The 17,500-nt window shown below is 45.3% G+C and overlaps 1 protein-coding gene across 1 annotated transcript in view; it reads left to right on the top strand.

Annotated features, from left to right (window-relative positions):
* The window catches only part of LOC123518023 (X-linked retinitis pigmentosa GTPase regulator-interacting protein 1-like), a 21,749-nt gene extending 9,657 nt beyond the window's left edge, over positions 1–12,092 (top strand). The window contains exons 7-11 of the mRNA XM_045278525.1: positions 4,094–4,179; positions 8,618–8,715; positions 9,113–9,267; positions 10,410–10,517; positions 11,919–12,092. Coding sequence (XP_045134460.1) covers positions 4,094–4,179; positions 8,618–8,715; positions 9,113–9,267; positions 10,410–10,517; positions 11,919–12,092 — 621 coding nt within the window. The remainder of the gene's footprint in view (positions 1–4,093; positions 4,180–8,617; positions 8,716–9,112; positions 9,268–10,409; positions 10,518–11,918) is intronic.
* The last annotated feature ends 5,408 nt before the right edge of the window (positions 12,093–17,500 follow it).

Genomic DNA, 17,500 nt, shown 5'->3' with positions numbered 1-17,500 from the left:
AGTAGTAATTTGTTCAGGAAAAAAAAAGTAAAATACAGATATGAAAAGCAAGTAGCACACGGAAATAATGTAAAAAAAAAGGGTGAAGGAAACATTTAACCCTTTCAGTATTGAGACGCATATTTACATTGAGTTTTGCTTGTGATTAGACCATTTTATTGACATTAGGAAGGGTTTATGGAGGTCAGGAAATGTAATGGGCACAGTCTTTACTATTTCATCCTCCACATAGGTTTCTGAAGCTGTAGAGAATCACAAGAAGGAAGATGGAAACGCGTCATGGTACTGAAGAGGTTAATGAAGAAAATAAGAAATAAATAACAAATAATAAACGAGGGAAAGGGGAAATGGAAATATGTTAGGAACTCAATTATTTTCGTACAAAAACTAGAAAAAAACAATAAAATAAGATTATGAATGTAAACACAGAATCATAACAGGAAATGAAAGAAAAAAGAGCCAGAATGATATTTAAAGAGAGTGTTAATATCACACATTTCTCTCCAGCGTTCCTTCCTTCCTTCCTTCCTTCATTCATTTTCTTCCTTTTATCTTTCCTTCCTTCCTTTCTGTATATAATTCAAAATACCAGATAATTAAATATACTCCCACGACATAATTTTCTCTTTTATCATTCTTTCCTTCCTTCTTACCTCCCTCCTTCCCTCCTTCCTTCTTTACTTCTTTCCTTTCTTTCATCTTCCTTATTTCATCTCTCTACGAAAAGATAATTAAAAAACACCCCATGACATCAATTTTCTCTTCCTCCTCTCCCTTCCACTTATCTTACTTTTCTCTATTTCCTTCTTACTTCTTTTCTTTCTATTTTCCCTTTCAAACAAACAGACAGACAGACAAATAGAGAAATAGTTAAATAATTCTCTCTCTCTCTCTCTCTCTCAATAAATGAAGGAAGGAGGGAGAGAGAGAGAGAGAGGGAATGAAGAAGTGATGGAGAAAAAGAAGGAAATGACAGAGAGAACTGCACGTAGGAAGGAAAGAGGAAGAAAGATTTGAAAAGAGAGAGAGAGAGAGAAGAGAGAGAGAGAGAGAGAGAGAGAGAGAGAGAGAGAGAGAGAGAGAGAGAGAGAGAGAGAGAGAGAGAGAGAGAGAGAGAGAGAGAGAGAGAGAGAGAGAGAGAGAGAGAGAGAGAGAGAGAGAGAGAGAGAGAGAGAGAGAGAGAGAGAGAGAGAGAGAGAGAGAGAGAGAGAGAGAGAGAGAGAGAGAGAGAGAGAGAGAGAGAGAGAGAGAGAGAGAGAGAGAGAGAGAGAGAGAGAGAGAGAGAGAGAGAGAGAGAGAGAGAGAGAGAGAGAGAGAGAGAGAGAGAGAGAGAGAGAGAGAGAGAGAGAGAGAGAGAGAGAGAGAGAGAGAGAGAGAGAGAGAGAGAGAGAGAGAGAGAGAGAGAGAGAGAGAGAGAGAGAGAGAGAGAGAGAGAGAGAGAGAGAGAGAGAGAGAGAGAGAGAGAGAGAGAGAGAGAGAGAGAGAGAGAGAGAGAGAGAGAGAGAGAGAGAGAGAGAGAGAGAGAGAGAGAGAGAGAGAGAGAGAGAGAGAGAGAGAGAGAGAGAGAGAGAGAGAGAGAGAGAGAGAGAGAGAGAGAGAGAGAGAGAGAGAGAGAGAGAGAGAGAGAGAGAGAGAGAGAGAGAGAGAGAGAGAGAGAGAGAGAGAGAGAGAGAGAGAGAGAGAGAGAGAGAGAGAGAGAGAGAGAGAGAGAGAGAGAGAGAGAGAGAGAGAGAGAGAGAGAGAGAGAGAGAGAGAGAGAGAGAGAGAGAGAGAGAGAGAGAGAGAGAGAGAGAGAGAGAGAGAGAGAGAGAGAGAGAGAGAGAGAGAGAGAGAGAGAGAGAGAGAGAGAGAGAGAGAGAGAGAGAGAGAGAGAGAGAGAGAGAGAGAGAGAGAGAGAGAGAGAGAGAGAGAGAGAGAGAGAGAGACACAGGAAGAGAGAGAGACAGACAGAGAGAGGGAAAGAGAGAGAGAGAGAGAGAGACACAAAAAAAGAGAGAGAGACAAAAAGACACAGACAGTGTGAAGACAGAGAAAAGGATTACTGTCGCAGAGAGAGAAAGAAACCTTGTTAAGAATCAGAGGAACTGGACCAAGACATCCATCAAAACCTCCCTCAAGAAGAGAGACGGTACTGATGTTCACCAGCACAGTTAAGGAGAGAGGGCACAGTTGCTGCCTCCCGACAGGTCTCAGTGGAGCCACACACAGAAGTTGGACAGCATCCAACGCCGCGCCATACGGCTAGTAGATGCTGCACTACCACCTCACCCAGAGCCTGAGCGTCCCCTTGATTCACTGGAACACCGCAGAGACGTGGCGGCGATCGTAGTGTTCCATAAGGCACAGGTGCAAAGAGTGCCACATCTGGCAGGGCTGCGTCATCCTCTAAGAGTCACCGCACGGAGCACGAGAACGGTGCTCAATGGTGGTGACGCCGTAGAGGTGCCGCGATCCCACGGGTGTCAGCATCAACGCACCTTCGCAGGACGCGTCTCCAGGATGTGGAACTTGTTCACGGCCGCGGTGCCTCACGTCCAGGAGATGAACACACACAGTGTCAAACTGATGGCACATAAGTGGAGACAGACACTGCCAACCTGACACTTTTGTGACGTGACACTCAGTGTAGTGCAGTGCGTGAATAGTGCTAGTGAAGTGAAACGAATAGTGCTCCATTTACATGCTGACCATCTTGTATATTATCTATTTTAAGTCTTGTAAATATTGTAGAGAAATAGATTGTAGTACCCTTAGAATAGGTAGCACACGACAGTGCGCCTTTGGGTACATGTTCTTTGTATTAAGTTTTGTTTAAATAGAGAGAGAGAGAGAGAGAGAGAGAGAGAGAGAGAGAGAGAGAGAGAGAGAGAGAGAGAGAGAGAGAGAGAGAGAGAGAGAGAGAGAGAGAGAGAGAGAGAGAGAGAGAGAGAGAGAGAGAGAGAGAGAGAGAGAGAGAGAGAGAGAGAGAGAGAGAGAGAGAGAGAGAGAGAGAGAGAGAGAGAGAGAGAGAGAGAGAGAGAGAGAGAGAGAGAGAGAGAGAGAGAGAGAGAGAGAGAGAGAGAGAGAGAGAGAGAGAGAGAGAGAGAGAGAGAGAGAGAGAGAGAGAGAGAGAGAGAGAGAGAGAGAGAGAGAGAGAGAGAGAGAGAGAGAGAGAGAGAGAGAGAGAGAGAGAGAGAGAGAGAGAGAGAGAGAGAGAGAGAGAGAGAGAGAGAGAGAGAGAGAGAGAGAGAGAGAGAGAGAGAGAGAGAGAGAGAGAGAGAGAGAGAGAGAGAGAGAGAGAGAGAGAGAGAGAGAGAGAGAGAGAGAGAGAGAGAGAGAGAGAGAGAGAGAGAGAGAGAGAGAGAGAGAGAGAGAGAGAGAGAGAGAGAGAGAGAGAGAGAGAGAGAGAGAGAGAGAGAGAGAGAGAGAGAGAGAGAGAGAGAGAGAGAGAGAGAGAGAGAGAGAGAGAGAGAGAGAGAGAGAGAGAGAGAGAGAGAGAGAGAGAGAGAGAGAGAGAGAGAGAGAGAGAGAGAGAGAGAGAGAGAGAGAGAGAGAGAGAGAGAGAGAGAGAGAGAGAGAGAGAGAGAGAGAGAGAGAGAGAGAGAGAGAGAGAGAGAGGAGAGAGAGAGAGAGAGAGAGAGAGAGAGAGAGAGAGAGAGAGAGAGAGAGAGAGAGAGAGAGAGAGAGAGAGAGAGAGAGAGAGAGAGAGAGAGAGAGAGAGAGAGAGAGAGAGAGAGAGAGAGAGAGAGAGAGAGAGAGAGAGAGAGAGAGAGAGAGAGAGAGAGAGAGAGAGAGAGAGAGAGAGAGAGAGAGAGAGAGAGAGAGAGAGAGAGAGAGAGAGAGAGAGAGAGAGAGAGAGAGAGAGAGAGAGAGAGAGAGAGAGAGAGAGAGAGAGAGAGAGAGAGAGAGAGAGAGAGAGAGAGAGAGAGAGAGAGAGAGAGAGAGAGAGAGAGAGAGAGAGAGAGAGAGAGAGAGAGAGAGAGAGAGAGAGAGAGAGAGAGAGAGAGAGAGAGAGAGAGAGACAGCAGACGGTGGAAAGACACAGAGAACCTGCAGAGAGAGATCACTTCATTTCAGTACACAAGACTCTTCCTCAGCCTGGTATCTGAATCAGAACCAGCGGAGTGACCACTTCACCAGTACCAGCAGTCGGAGCGGAAACCACCAGACTAGCAGGCCTCGACTACCATCCTCACCATGGTACAGAGCTTGAGCCGAACTAAAGGTCGAGCAACGTCCGTGGTCTCCGGACTAAGAGACTTATACCACAACTGTGTGCAAGACACAATGCAGACGTTGTTGTGGTGAGAGAGACATGGCTGAACAGTGAGGTGAGAGAGGCAGGAGAGAGAGAGACCCACTGGGTGAGGAGGGAGACAGGAGAGAACAGGAGGTGGAGAGAGAGAGAAGGAAGGAATGAGGAGAGAGACATAGACAGAATGATGGAGATGAGAGAGTAATGCTGGCAGAGAGAGAGAGTAGCGACAAGGGCCTGACTCAGTACCTGACTGAGAAGACAACCTGATGATGGCACACAGCTGCAGCCACGTGCTGATTGTGGGGATCTCAATCACCACCTGGAAAGAGAGAGAGAATCTCCTGAGGTGAGGGTCTGACAGATCATGTCACCTTCCCACACATGAACGAGGAGGGACATTAGAGTCATCTCAGACTACCAGGAAGACAAGAGTGTCATCAGCTGGGGCTCGTGGGCAGCTCTGACCATCACGCTGTACTGACACAGCTGGAAGTGGGCGTGAGACGAGGCCACCAGCACCATCTGGCTGTGGAACAAAGCAGACTGGGCTTCCTGCGCCGCGACCTGACCCACAATGGGCCACTTGCTACAGGGAGGAGCAGAGAGTGAAGCACTTGCACTCACCTCTCAGAGAGACGCCACGTCCCACACAGGAATACACCACCAGAGACGGATCAGCCATGGTTTGAGAGAGAGCCGTGTTGCTGAGAGGCAAAGTAGCTGCCTGAGAGACAAGAGGAAGAGAGAGCAACAAGGAGAGACAGGGCTGCATGCAGGAGGATGGTGGTAACCAGCAAGTGGAGAAAAAGTGGGAGGAAAGCCTGCGCCGGAAACTGTGTGGCACTGGCGAGGAAACAAAACTTGGTGGTCTCTTGTTAAGGACAAACAGGAACTGGCCACCAAGAATCCAGCAAGCAGGACGGTACTGTCGCCACCAGCAGTAAGGAGAGAGGCACAGTTGCTGGCTTCCTTGTTTGCTGGAAAATGAAGGTCGGGAATCCACAGCAGCCACCGCCTCAGCTGGTCCAGCAATGTGAGAAGACTGTCACCATGGTGGAGGTGACGCATCAGCAGGTGAAGCGATTATTGCGGGGCTGGACACACAGAAAGCCACCGGCCCTGATGACATCAGCCCGCACCTGCTGAAGCGATGCTCCCAGGAACTGGCTGCCCTCTCACCCAAGTTCACAACTTGTGTACGGGAAAACGTCTGGCCTTCAGTGTGGAAGGAGGCTCGAGTAGTTCCTGCACACAAAAAGCTCCAGGACGGACCCAAAAAACTACAGACCCATATCCCTGTTGTCAGTGGTGGGTAAAGTGTTTGAGAGGGTCGTGGCAGAGGTGGTGTGTAGCCATCTCAAGGACAATGCCCTCCTCTCAGACCAACAGTTTGGGTTCAGACCTGAAGGTCAACCTCCGACCTAATGATGCTTCTCACCAGGCATTGGCAGGACGCCCTCGACGACGGCAAGGACACTATAGTGGTTGCTTTGGACATAGCAGGAGCTTTTGATAAAGTATGGCACAACGGATTACTAGAAAAGCTTCGTGCTAAAGGCATCCAGGGTGGCTTGCTACGACTCTGGGAAATTACCTGCAGGACAGAAGCCTCAAGGTGGTTGTCAACGGGCAAACATCTGAGTCCCTGCCTGTGGAGGCATCAGTGCCACAGGGTTCAATTCTTGGCCCACCCTGTGGAATATCTACGTGGATGATCTTCCAGCTACTGCCAGGAGTCATGGCCTATGCTGATGACTGCACCTCTCCTATACCTATCCACGCCAGGACAGTGGGCGGGCTGCTGAGGCCATCAATCAGCAGCTACGAGTGATAAAGGAGTGGGGTGCTCGCTGGCAAGTGACATTCGCGCCGGAGAAGACACAAGCAATGGTTGTCTCGGTCCCCAGCCGCCATGGCAGCAATGGCAGGAAAGTTGTCTTTGGCGTTGCTGCTCCCCACCCAAGATGACGTCAAGATACTTGGAGTGGAGGTGGATCGAGGGCTGAGGTTTGACAGGCATGTCAAAACCATTGCCAAGAAAGCCTCTCACAGGATCTCCGCTCAGAAGGATCGCCAGTTTCCTCGACAGGAAGGGGAGACTGCTGCTGTACAAGGCACAGGTGCGGCCCCACCTTGAATACGCAGCTCTCCTGGATGTCCTGTGCCGCCACACACAGAAGGAGACTGACAGCATCCAACGCCGCGCCATACGGCTAGTAGATGCTGCACTACCACCTCACCCAGAGCCTGAGCGTCCCCTTGATTCACTGGAACACCGCAGAGACGTGGCGGCGATCGTAGTGTTCCATAAGGCACAGGTGCAAAGAGTGCCACATCTGGCAGGGCTGCGTCATCCTCTAAGAGTCACCGCACGGAGCACGAGAACGGTGCTCAATGGTGGTGACGCCGTAGAGGTGCCGCGATCCCACGGGTGTCAGCATCAACGCACCTTCGCAGGACGCGTCTCCAGGATGTGGAACTTGTTCACGGCCGCGGTGCCTCACGTCCAGGAGATGAACACACAGTGTCAAACTGATGGCACATAAGTGGAGACAGACACTGCCAACTCCTCTGACACTCTTGTGACGTGACACTCAGTGTAGTGCAGTGCGTGAATAGTGCTAGTGAAGTGAAACGAATAGTGCTCCATTTACATGCTGACCATCTTGTATATTATCTATTTTTAAGTCTTGTAAATATTGTAGAGAAATAGATTGTAGTACCCTTAGAATAGGTAGCACACGACAGTGCGCCTTTGGGTACATGTTCTTTGTATAAGTTTTGAGAGAGAGAGAGAGAGAGAGAGAGAGAGAGAGAGAGAGAGAGAGAGAGAGAGAGAGAGAGAGAGAGAGAGAGAGAGAGAGAGAGAGAGAGAGAGAGAGAGAGAGAGAGAGAGAGAGAGAGAGAGAGAGAGAGAGAGAGAGAGAGAGAGAGAGAGAGAGAGAGAGAGAGAGAGAGAGAGAGAGAGAGAGAGAGAGAGAGAGAGAGAGAGAGAGAGAGAGAGAGAGAGAGAGAGAGAGAGAGAGAGAGAGAGAGAGAGAGAGAGAGAGAGAGAGAGAGAGAGAGAGAGAGAGAGAGAGAGAGAGAGAGAGAGAGAGAGAGAGAGAGAGAGAGAGAGAGAGAGAGAGAGAGAGAGAGAGAGAGAGAGAGAGAGAGAGACCCATCTCTTTCTCTCTCTCTCTCTCTCTCTCTCTCTCTCTCTCTCTCTCTCTCTCTCTCTCTCTCTCTCTCTCTCTCTCTCTCTCTCACCTACGCCATCAGATTAAAGGTGCATGTTTGCTTATTTCATTTATTTATTTACTTGGTTTATTTCAAGACGTCCTCTTTGATGCAAGTAAAAATATTCGTGTATTCCTGAGCCGGATCTCTCTCTCTCTCTCTCTCTCTCTCTCTCTGGTGTAATAAGGATGTAATTTAAGTTTATTTGTTCTAATTAGGTCAGTTTTTTTTAGTATACATTATCTGTTTGTTGTTGATGTTGTTGTTGTTGTTGTTGTTGTAAATCCCTACATATCTTCTTTTTCTTTTCACTTTTTTATTCTTTTTTTTTTTATAGAATGCCACATTTTTCCATTTTTACTTAATCCTCCTCCTCCTCCTCCTCTTCCTCCTCCTCCTCCTCCTCCTCCTCTGTATCCTTTTCTTCTTCCTCCTCCTCTTCCTCCCCTATTTTTTCCTCCTCTTCCTCCTTCTCCTTCTCATCCTCTATATTCCTTTCCTCTTCCTCCTCTATTTTTTCTCCTTTTCCTCCTCCTCCTCTTTCTCCCTCCTCCTCTATTTTTTTTCCTCTTCCTCCTCCTTCCTACTCTCCTCCTCCTCCTCCTCCTCCTCCTCCTCCTCCTCCTCCTCCTCCTCCTCTCCTCCTCCTATTTCCTTCTCTTCATCACCAAAATCTGTCTTTTTTCTCATTACTGAATATATATATATACTGTTGTTTTCCATTTACTTCTTTTCCATCCTCCTTATCATCATCCTCATATTCATGCTCACCACCACCATCACTACCATTATCATCATCATCATCATCATCATCATCGTCGTCGTCTCAAAAGTCTAGTATTAGTTTGATCTATCCCTATATGGTTTCCACTTTACTCTTCAACATGACCACCACCACCACCACCAACACCAATCCCACACACTCCCATGGCAAACGCTGAGTGAGGTGAGGATGGGGTAGTGGGAGATGTTAGTGAGAAATCATTGGGAGTGTCGGAATTATCAGTGAAATTTAGAGAGTGAGAGGAGAAGAAGGAGGAATTTGCTACGTGTGTGATGACTGACAGTGTGTGTGTGTGTGTGTGTGTGTGTGTGTGTGTGTGTGTGTGTGTGTGTGTAAAGGTGTGAGGATGTAGCATTCCTCTGTTGGATATTTGTCAGGGTGAAAGGAATGCATATATATCTTAAGCGGAAGCTGTACGTGGCGTGTAGAGATTGTCAGAATGTAGGAGAGGAGTGTGGCAGTGGTGTGAGAGGGTGTAAGAGGGTGCATTTCAGTGAGGAAGGAAAGTACGAGGAAGTCTAATGTTGAGGCTGTGCAGAGGAATTACAGGAAGCAGGGAAGAGTGCGTGAGTCCTGTCTTCGTGTGGAGGGGAAGATGTAGGTGTAAAAGTCCTTTGTGTGAATGTGTGAAAAGATATGTGTAGGAGTTTATCAGAATGGAAGGGAAAAGCGTGACATACCTGCGTGGGTGTACTGTAGGAGTGTGTCAGGGTGAAGGAAATGTGAGGGTGCGTACGGAGGTATGTGTGCGTGGGAGTTAGTCAGGGTTTAAAAAGGATGTGTCTTCACCTGTGTGAAAGTTTTAGTGTAACGTAAAATATATGAGTGTGAGGCATTGCTAAAACAGATAAGGTATATATCAAACTGAACAGATGAAGTGATCGCAGAGTTGAGTCACTATGCAAGCAGAATCAGGGACCAGCGAGGCCTCCCACCCGCTGCTGTCCCGTGGCTTGCTGTGAGGCAGAGAGCGTCGCTGCACATCCCTCCACGTGCAATCGATGCTGTAGACAGTGAGGAACGCATAGTGAATGACTGAAGACTGAGCTTAGGAGGTTCATTGATTCAAGCCACTGTACCGGGACCTCCAGAGCTTACAGTGACCTGGGGAAGTTAATTACATTGTAATATAAATATAAAGTAGTGTAGCAACTGAATATATACACTTCTTAATCCATATAATTTTTAACCTATATACTGCATTCTCATCTTTTTTGGAGCCTGTTTTGTCATAAGAATTTTCACTTGTGTGCATCACTATGTAAAAAATCATCTCATGTTATCATATGCCTCTGCGAAAACTTTACAGAAGGAGGTTGGTTTAGGAACGTATAAACACCCTAAAAGTTAAAGATTTACCAATATGCACGTGAAATGTTAAAAAGAAAGAATCACAATATTCACTCAAATTTCATGCAAGACGTTCCAACTTAATCATCCGAATCTGCAGCAAGACTCAAGATATGTCAAGTGGGGTTTTGCAAATAGGAAATCGTTTTGTATCAAGGAGATGACGCGGATTCTAGATCACGCTGAGGAGAGACTGCATACATTAATGGTGGTGGTGGTGGTGGTGGTGTGTGTGTGTGTGTGTGTGTAATTCACTGTTTGATCTGCTTGACGAGACAGCCAGACGTTACTCTACGGAACGAGCTCAGAGCTCATTGTTTCCGATCTTTGGATAGACCTGAGACCAGGCACACACCACACACCGGGCCAACAAGGTCACAACTCCTCGATTTACATCCCGTACCTACTCACTGCTAGGTGAACAGGGGCTACACGTCAAAGGAGACACACCCAAATATCTCCACCCGGCCGGGGAATCGAACCCCGGTCCTCTGGCTTGTGAAGCCAGCGCTCTAACCACTGAGCTACCGGGCCGTGTGTGTGTGTGTGTGTGTGTGTGTGTGTTTCACATCTGCTGCAGTCTATGACCAGCCAGACGTTACTACGGAACGAGCTCAGAGCTCATTATTTCCGATCTTGGGATAGTGTGTGTGTGTGTGTGTGTGTGTGTGTGTGTGTGTGTGTGTGTGCGCGCGTACTTGGCTATTTCGGGTACAGTCAAACTGAAAACTATATTCTGAAACGCTTTGACTTCTCGCCATTACTTTCTAAGGACATAGAGATGATTAAATGAGTCCTCGAGAGTGCTATATCCTTCAGATAATACAGAAACTTGATCAATCTGTCACTACAAGCAAAAGAGTACCCTTAAAAACCCGTGAAGTGTCAGCTGAAGCCTTTGGAAAGCACTGGAGGTGTGGCGCACAAGTGTGTCTGAATATGACCTTCAGTGAATGTATATCGTCTTGGAAAGAGTCTCATGGCGGAGCAATTTAAGCATTATCAAGATCTACGAGGAGGCCAAGATGGTAATGAGCGGTGCATAAGGGAAAATGAAAAGTGTTGGAGGACAGTCAAGGGTCAATAAACTACATACGTACACTTGCACCATCAGCTTTGTGTTTCTCGCGGGGTTCACCTTCTGACTTATAATTAATTTCTCACTTTCTTGCTGGTCTTCTTTCTTCGCATTCTTTTCCAACCTAATTCCAAGCAGTAATTTCGTAAAGGGCAATTGCTAAGGTAAAATTGGCTTGCAAATGAGAGAGAGAGAGAGAGAGAGAGAGAGAGAGAGAGAGAGAGAGAGAGAGAGAGAGAGAGAGAGAGAGAGAGAGAGAGAGAGAGAGAGAGAGAGAGAGAGAGAGAGAGAGAGAGAGAGAGAGAGAATAACATATACATTTAGAAAATAAAGCATGTTATCTACAACAATTAGCTCCAGTAATGACGAGCATCATCTTGCAAAGTACGCTCGGTGTCATTGTTACTTGTATTCTGCAGGTTCTTCACCACGCACAACCGTTGCCTCCATTTCTTTCCCTAGTGACTGAATTAAGTGACGAATCCAGCGCCAACTCAAATTGAGATTAAACAAAACAACTGAGATTAAAAATGTTTTTTTGAGCGAGAAATTTGACTACAGCAAGCAGCAGGAACGCGTGGGTCGGTGCCGGTGTTATGTCCGGAGCTGTCCGGCTATCCACAACTGTCTGGGCGCGAACTGAGCTTGCGCAGAACCCAATGTTTACAAAGTTGTTGATAGACAAAGTTTTTCACAAGTGACTGCGACAGCATGCCAAGTGATTAACAAGAAAGACTGTACCAAGAGAATATCTTACAACAGTAGTCACTTCAAGCTATATATGACAAAATAAAAAATTGTATGTTTTTTTTTTTTCTAGAATCCTCAAACCAAGTGGACAAACCCATCATTGTGCAATGTAATTTTGGTCGCTGCATAAAGGCTATTTAAAGATTCTTGACTATACCTACGCAATATAAAGATGTATACATTTTTCTTTAAAATATATTAGTGTATAGATTTATGAAATGTTTTCTTATGGAAAAAATAAACAATATGCCTCCCCGTGCTTCAACACTAGATAATGATTACATTTCTTACACAACATAACGATGTATACACTTTCTTGTCAAAATGTTGCGATGTATTGGATTTATAAACGGTTTTCTTATGAAAGAAATAAGAAATATGCTCCCTGTTTCAAAACACTGGCCGGACACTTACGAACAAGCGGTCAGCTGCGAAAATAAATTGGTATTCATAGCTGCCCTGTCTTTGTTTGTAAACAAAGCCCGGACAGCTGTGGATAGCCGGACAGCTACGAAAATGACACCGGACGAGGCCGCTCGGAGGGCCCGGCAGCAAGCCAGGCGCTGGGCCGCCAAGACAAGGACAAGAACGGGCACCTCCCCATAGCAGACAGTCCTGATGACGACAATCTTGGCGACGGCCAAATCTCCCTGGCCATACTGAAAAAGGAATGAATCTTTTTTTAATTGAACATACTTAATGATGACTGGATCTTCCCTGGAGAAGGTTGACTGCCAGATCTCACCTGGCCAAACTAACGATAACTTGACACTCTTGATGAAGACTGGATCGTCCCTGGACAATGCTGACGGCCAACTCTTCCTTGGTCAAACTGACAACGAATGAATCTTTCTTGGACACTCTTGATGAATACTGAACCTTCCCTGGATAATCCTGATGGCCAATCCTGCTTCCCTGGCCAAACTGAAGACGAATGAAGCTTTTCTGGACACTTTTGGTGGTGGCCAAATCTCCCCTGGCCAAACTGACCAAAATGACGACGATTGAATTTTCTCTGGAGAGTCTTGATAACGAATGAACCTTCCCTGAATAATCTTGACGGCCAAATTTTCCTTGGCAAAACTGACGACAGCTGGATCTTTCTTGGAGAATCTTGATGTAGATTGAATCTTCCCTGGAGAAACCTAATATGAAGCGTCGAAGAAAACGTTGTTTATTTATTTATTTATTCATTTACTCTATTGATTATATTATCAGTTTATTATTCAACACTTTTGTATTGGTGTGGTTCTCCTTTATATATCTACAGCAAGTGGCTATTACCAGCTTCGTATGATGGAAGAATGTAATCTTCCCTCAGTGTTCTTGCGTGCTTCAACAGTGGAAATTAGCATCTCTTTACAACTTGCGATGCTGCACAAAGATCTTCACTGACAAAGATGTTAGTGCTTTGTAGCTTCGATTTCTTATAACGGCCTCGTGTTCACAGTGGAGCGAAAAACGAGCCACAGTGATGCGAGATTTTGCGTTCCCTTCTCGGTCCGACTCGGTGAGCTCGCTCCAACACTAATCCAAGCAGATTCATCTTGTCTTGCAATAATGATGTTACTGCGGCGGTCGTCTGCCACTGATACTTAAATTCTTCCTTCTAATGTTGTCTTGTTGCTGGTTCATTCTGTTTTCTAACTCTTTATTTCTTTATTTGAGGTTTCAATTAGCTCATTTTGCGGTTCTATTTTAGTCATATACTCCTTACTCTCCTTTTCATAATCTTTTGCCTGAGACTTAAGATCATGAACCTCTTTTTGCGTAAATTCAAGGTTTATTGTCACAACAAGTATTTTCCCCTCTAGTTTATCTATCTTGTTCATTTGCTTCACGACGATCTCTAATGCCTAGTTGAATGCACATTCTTGAGACTCGAGTATAGCTTTCATGAGTGAAGCGTCCATAACTGAGTAGAAGTGAAGCAGACAACTCTTGCACTTGTATGTGGCGTGATGACGATGGAGATCGAGGTGCATGTGCAGAAATGGAGACGGTCGAGAGGGGCCTTTACTTCCACATTTGATATTTCACCTGGCTATTTGACCAAGTCCAAAAAGCACTGTCATGCTGCACAGGATTGGCTAGTCAACTGTGACCTTAATTAACTTTCTGTACTAGTCATGGGTCAGTATGAACTCTACACTAAAATCTTGACAGCAATGTAAACAAAAGCGCATCATGAGAGAGAGAGAGAGAGAGAGAGAGAGAGAGAGAGAGAGAGAGAGAGAGAGAGAGAGAGAGAGAGAGAGAGAGAGAGAGAGAGAGAGAGAGTGTGTGTGTGTGTGTGTGTATGAATGAAATTACGGTCTCATTCCAGCCTGGTGTAATAACGGTGGCACGCAAGCGCGCGCGCGCCCTTGCCAACCAGAGAGCAACCAAGAAAGAGAGAGAGAGAGAGAGAGAGAGAGAGAGAGAGAGAGAGAGAGAGAGTGTGTGTGTGTGTGTGTGTGTGTGTGTGTGTGTGTGTGTGTGTGTGTGTGTGTGTAATGGCTCATAATGTTAATTTAAAACACGAGAGAGAGAGAGAGAGAGAGAGAGAGAGAGAGAGAGAGAGAGAGAGAGAGAGAGAGAGAGTGTGTGTGTGTGTGTGTGTGTGTGTGTGTGTGTGTGTGTGTGTGTGTGTGTGTGTGTGTGTGTGTGTGTGTGTGTGTGTGTGTGTGTGTGTGTGTGTGTGTGTGTGTGTGTGTGTGTGTGTGTGTAAAGGCTCATAATGCTAATTTGAAACACGAGAGAGAGAGAGAGAGAGAGAGAGAGAGAGAGAGAGAGAGAGAGAGAGAGAGAGAGAGAACGAGCACGGTTAGTTAAGGAAGGATGTCGAGGGAACACGGTGACCAGGTCGAAGGTTTAGTAAGCAAACACTGAGAGGAACCAGAGTGTGTTTGTATGTCTGTCTGTATGGTAATGGCAGCGACTTATGGTAATGTTACAGCCATTCCAGCTCCTCCTCCTCCTTATTCCCCTCTAGCTCCTCCTCCTCCTCCTCCTCCTCCTCCTCCTTCTCCTCCACCTCCTCCTCCTTCTGGTCCTATCTCCTTAAGCCACTCTTTACTATTACTTCTTCCTCCTTCTTTCTTCCTTCCTTCCTTCCTTCCTTTTTTCTACTTCTTTTCTTCTTCTTCTTCTTCTTCTTCTTCTTCTTCTTCTTCTTCTTCTTCTTCTTCGTTCTGTGGTCTGTTTATTTTCTATTTTTTTTACTTTTCTGATTTTTTTTTTATTTGTGACCCATTTTTATTCCTACCTCCTCCTCCTCCTCCTTCTCCTCCCCATCCATTTTACCCACTTACTACTTTCTTTCTCCTCCTCCTCCTCCTCCTCCTCCTCCTCCTCCTCCTCCTCCACCTCCTCCTCCTCCTCCTCCTCCTCCTCCTCTTTACTTTCCCTGAGCCTAGTTTACTGTTACTTCCGCCATTACCTCCTCCTATTTCCTCCTCCTCCTCCTCCTCCTCCTCCTCGTCCTTTCCCTTCTCTCCCTCCTTTCCTCCTCTCAACCTCTCTCTCCTATCCAGAATTCGTGTTTTATTCCCCCTCCTCCTCCTCCTTCTCCTCCGCCTCCTCCTCCTCCTCCCACTCGCGGCAGAGGACGTTGACCTTGTTCTCCCCTTCATTCAAGGTCAAAGATAGGTTAAAGATAGAACTATTGACGTTCTCTTTGTTTGTTCGTGTGTGTGTGTGTGTGTGTGTGTGTGTGTGTGTGTGTGTGTGTGTGTGTGTGTGTGTGTGGGGGGGGGGGGGGTGTGAAGCTAATAGATTTTATTCCTTTTTGTTTACTATTTTTCTCCTCCTTCTCCTCCTCCTCCTCTCCTCCTCCTCCTCTCCTCCTCCTCCTCCTCCTCCTCCTCCTCTTCCTCCTCCTCCCGTGATAATCTTCCCGATAATTAATTGAGCAAAGGATAATAATTTGACGACAATAGAGACACGCACACGCACACACACACACACACACACACACACACACACACACACACACACACACACACACACACACACACACACACACACACATTCTTCTTGTTGTTAATATCAACAACACCCCATCACTACCACCACCACCACCACAACAACAACATCAAACAACAGCACGGCATGACCAACAAAATCTAATGACAACAGCGACAACACTAATAACAACTTCAATATGTCACTGTTGGCTGGTTGCATTGGCTCAGTAAGCGGCATCTGTGTTCCCGTCGCTGGTGCAGAAAGTAAGTAAACACTGTGATTAATAGCAAGTGCTTTATAATACTGTGGAAGAGCGCTGGTACTGCCACACGTATAAACCATCAGGATTATTAACACAGGCACAGACACACACACACACACACACACACACACACACACACATACACACACAGATGACAACAAAGGAAAGTTAATATAAAATGTGAGGCGGAAGGGTAACTGAATACAAACGTGCAAGATATGAAGATATGTACATAATAAAAAGAAATAGATGCAGAATAAAAAGCGAAGAATATGTACACAAAACAGGACGAGACTACTTGTCCCTGCTGAAGCAATGAATGAATGAATAGATAAATAGATAAACAAAACGAGTAAATGAGGCACTGTGCTTATAAAAGGAAAAATAAGTAAATAAGAATAATGCCAGCCTCAAATATTTCCATCTAAAAACTAGATACAGGCAGATTCATTTTCACTAAATAACAACAAGAGTATTCAAACACCAACGCGTTACGGAAGAGAGAGAGAGAGAGAGAGAGAGAGAGAGAGAGAGAGAGAGAGAGAGAGAGAGAGAGAGAGAGAGAGAGAGAGAGAGAGAGAGAGAGAGAGAGAAATATACCGGAAAGAAAGATAAACACTTCACTTCATTTTAAAAGAGATTCAGATTAACGAAGCGTGAAAAAAAGAAAAAAAAAATGCATCAAAATATAAAGTATCTTACAGTTTCATGGCACAAGCCAAAAAACATCCGTAAAATTGAGTAGCTCTGGACTGAACACGAAAGATTTTATATGTAAGAGAGGTTCTGTCTAAGGGCGGCAAAACTAAGAAGGGAGAGAAAAAAAACTGTGGAGAATGGCATTTTGTAAGAGGAACCGTTCAAATGCAAGTGGAAGGAAGGAATGAAGTAAAGATGAGTATACCGGGTGAAAATGAAATGACATATATGCTTTGATTAATAGTAGGACAATGAAGAGGATATGACGATTGAACATGAATTTTGAGTTACTATCGAAATCCACTCCTGCTTCATCTCTCATATTTCTTGTTTCTCATATATTTTTCTTTCGTGTTTCATATCACCTCTTTCATTTCTATATCTCCTTTCTTCTTATAGTCTTATTTTCCCTTGTTCTTATTTTTTCGTGACAGTCTCATGATGGGAAAACGTGTGTCTAAGATCGCTATATGGTTGGAAAGTAGGCAAATGGAAACACGTAACATGACAACTTTCTTTATTTATTCTGCTTACTATTTGGCGATTTTGTTCAGCTTCAGAAACTTATGTGAGGGATCGAATTAGTGAAGACTGTGGCCATTAATCTTCTAAACTCTACAAACCTTTCCTATTGTCAGTAAAATGGTTAAACCGTACACAAATCTCAAGGTAAAAATGTGTCCCAGTATTGAAGGGTTAAACAGCGACTAAATTGAAGTTAGGTTATGGCCATTGGAGTTTGCTAGGTAAGCCATGATGAATGAACTTTTGACTGTGCTATCTGGAATTCAATATCCTTAAGTAACTGTTTTGGTGTTTTAGAGGTTTTTCTCATCTTTCTATAACCTGAATTAATTCAAGAGGGAGGTGTAAAGATACTAATCTCATTTTTTTTTAGCTAACTCTCTCGAACCGGCTCGGGAACTGGCATATAAGATGGCCTTTAGTATAGTCGTTTTTGTTGCTCTTCACTAATAAAAAAAAAGAATAACAGTTGAAATCCCATCAATAAATTTCTTAGTGGATAGAACGTGAATGATCAAGGGTTCCATTCCCGGCTGCAACCCGTCATGCTGAAAAACATTGAATTTCTTAGTGTTTCAGAACTCCGAAGTATTTTTCTTTATCAGTAACAAATAACGAGAAACACAAATAAGAACTTGATACACTGAG

This window comes from Portunus trituberculatus, chromosome 43 (genome assembly GCF_017591435.1).
Source record: "Portunus trituberculatus isolate SZX2019 chromosome 43, ASM1759143v1, whole genome shotgun sequence".
NCBI lineage: Eukaryota > Metazoa > Arthropoda > Malacostraca > Decapoda > Portunidae > Portunus > Portunus trituberculatus.
Note: the sequence above shows the minus strand (reverse complement) of the source record. Positions and strands in the feature narration are given on the sequence as shown.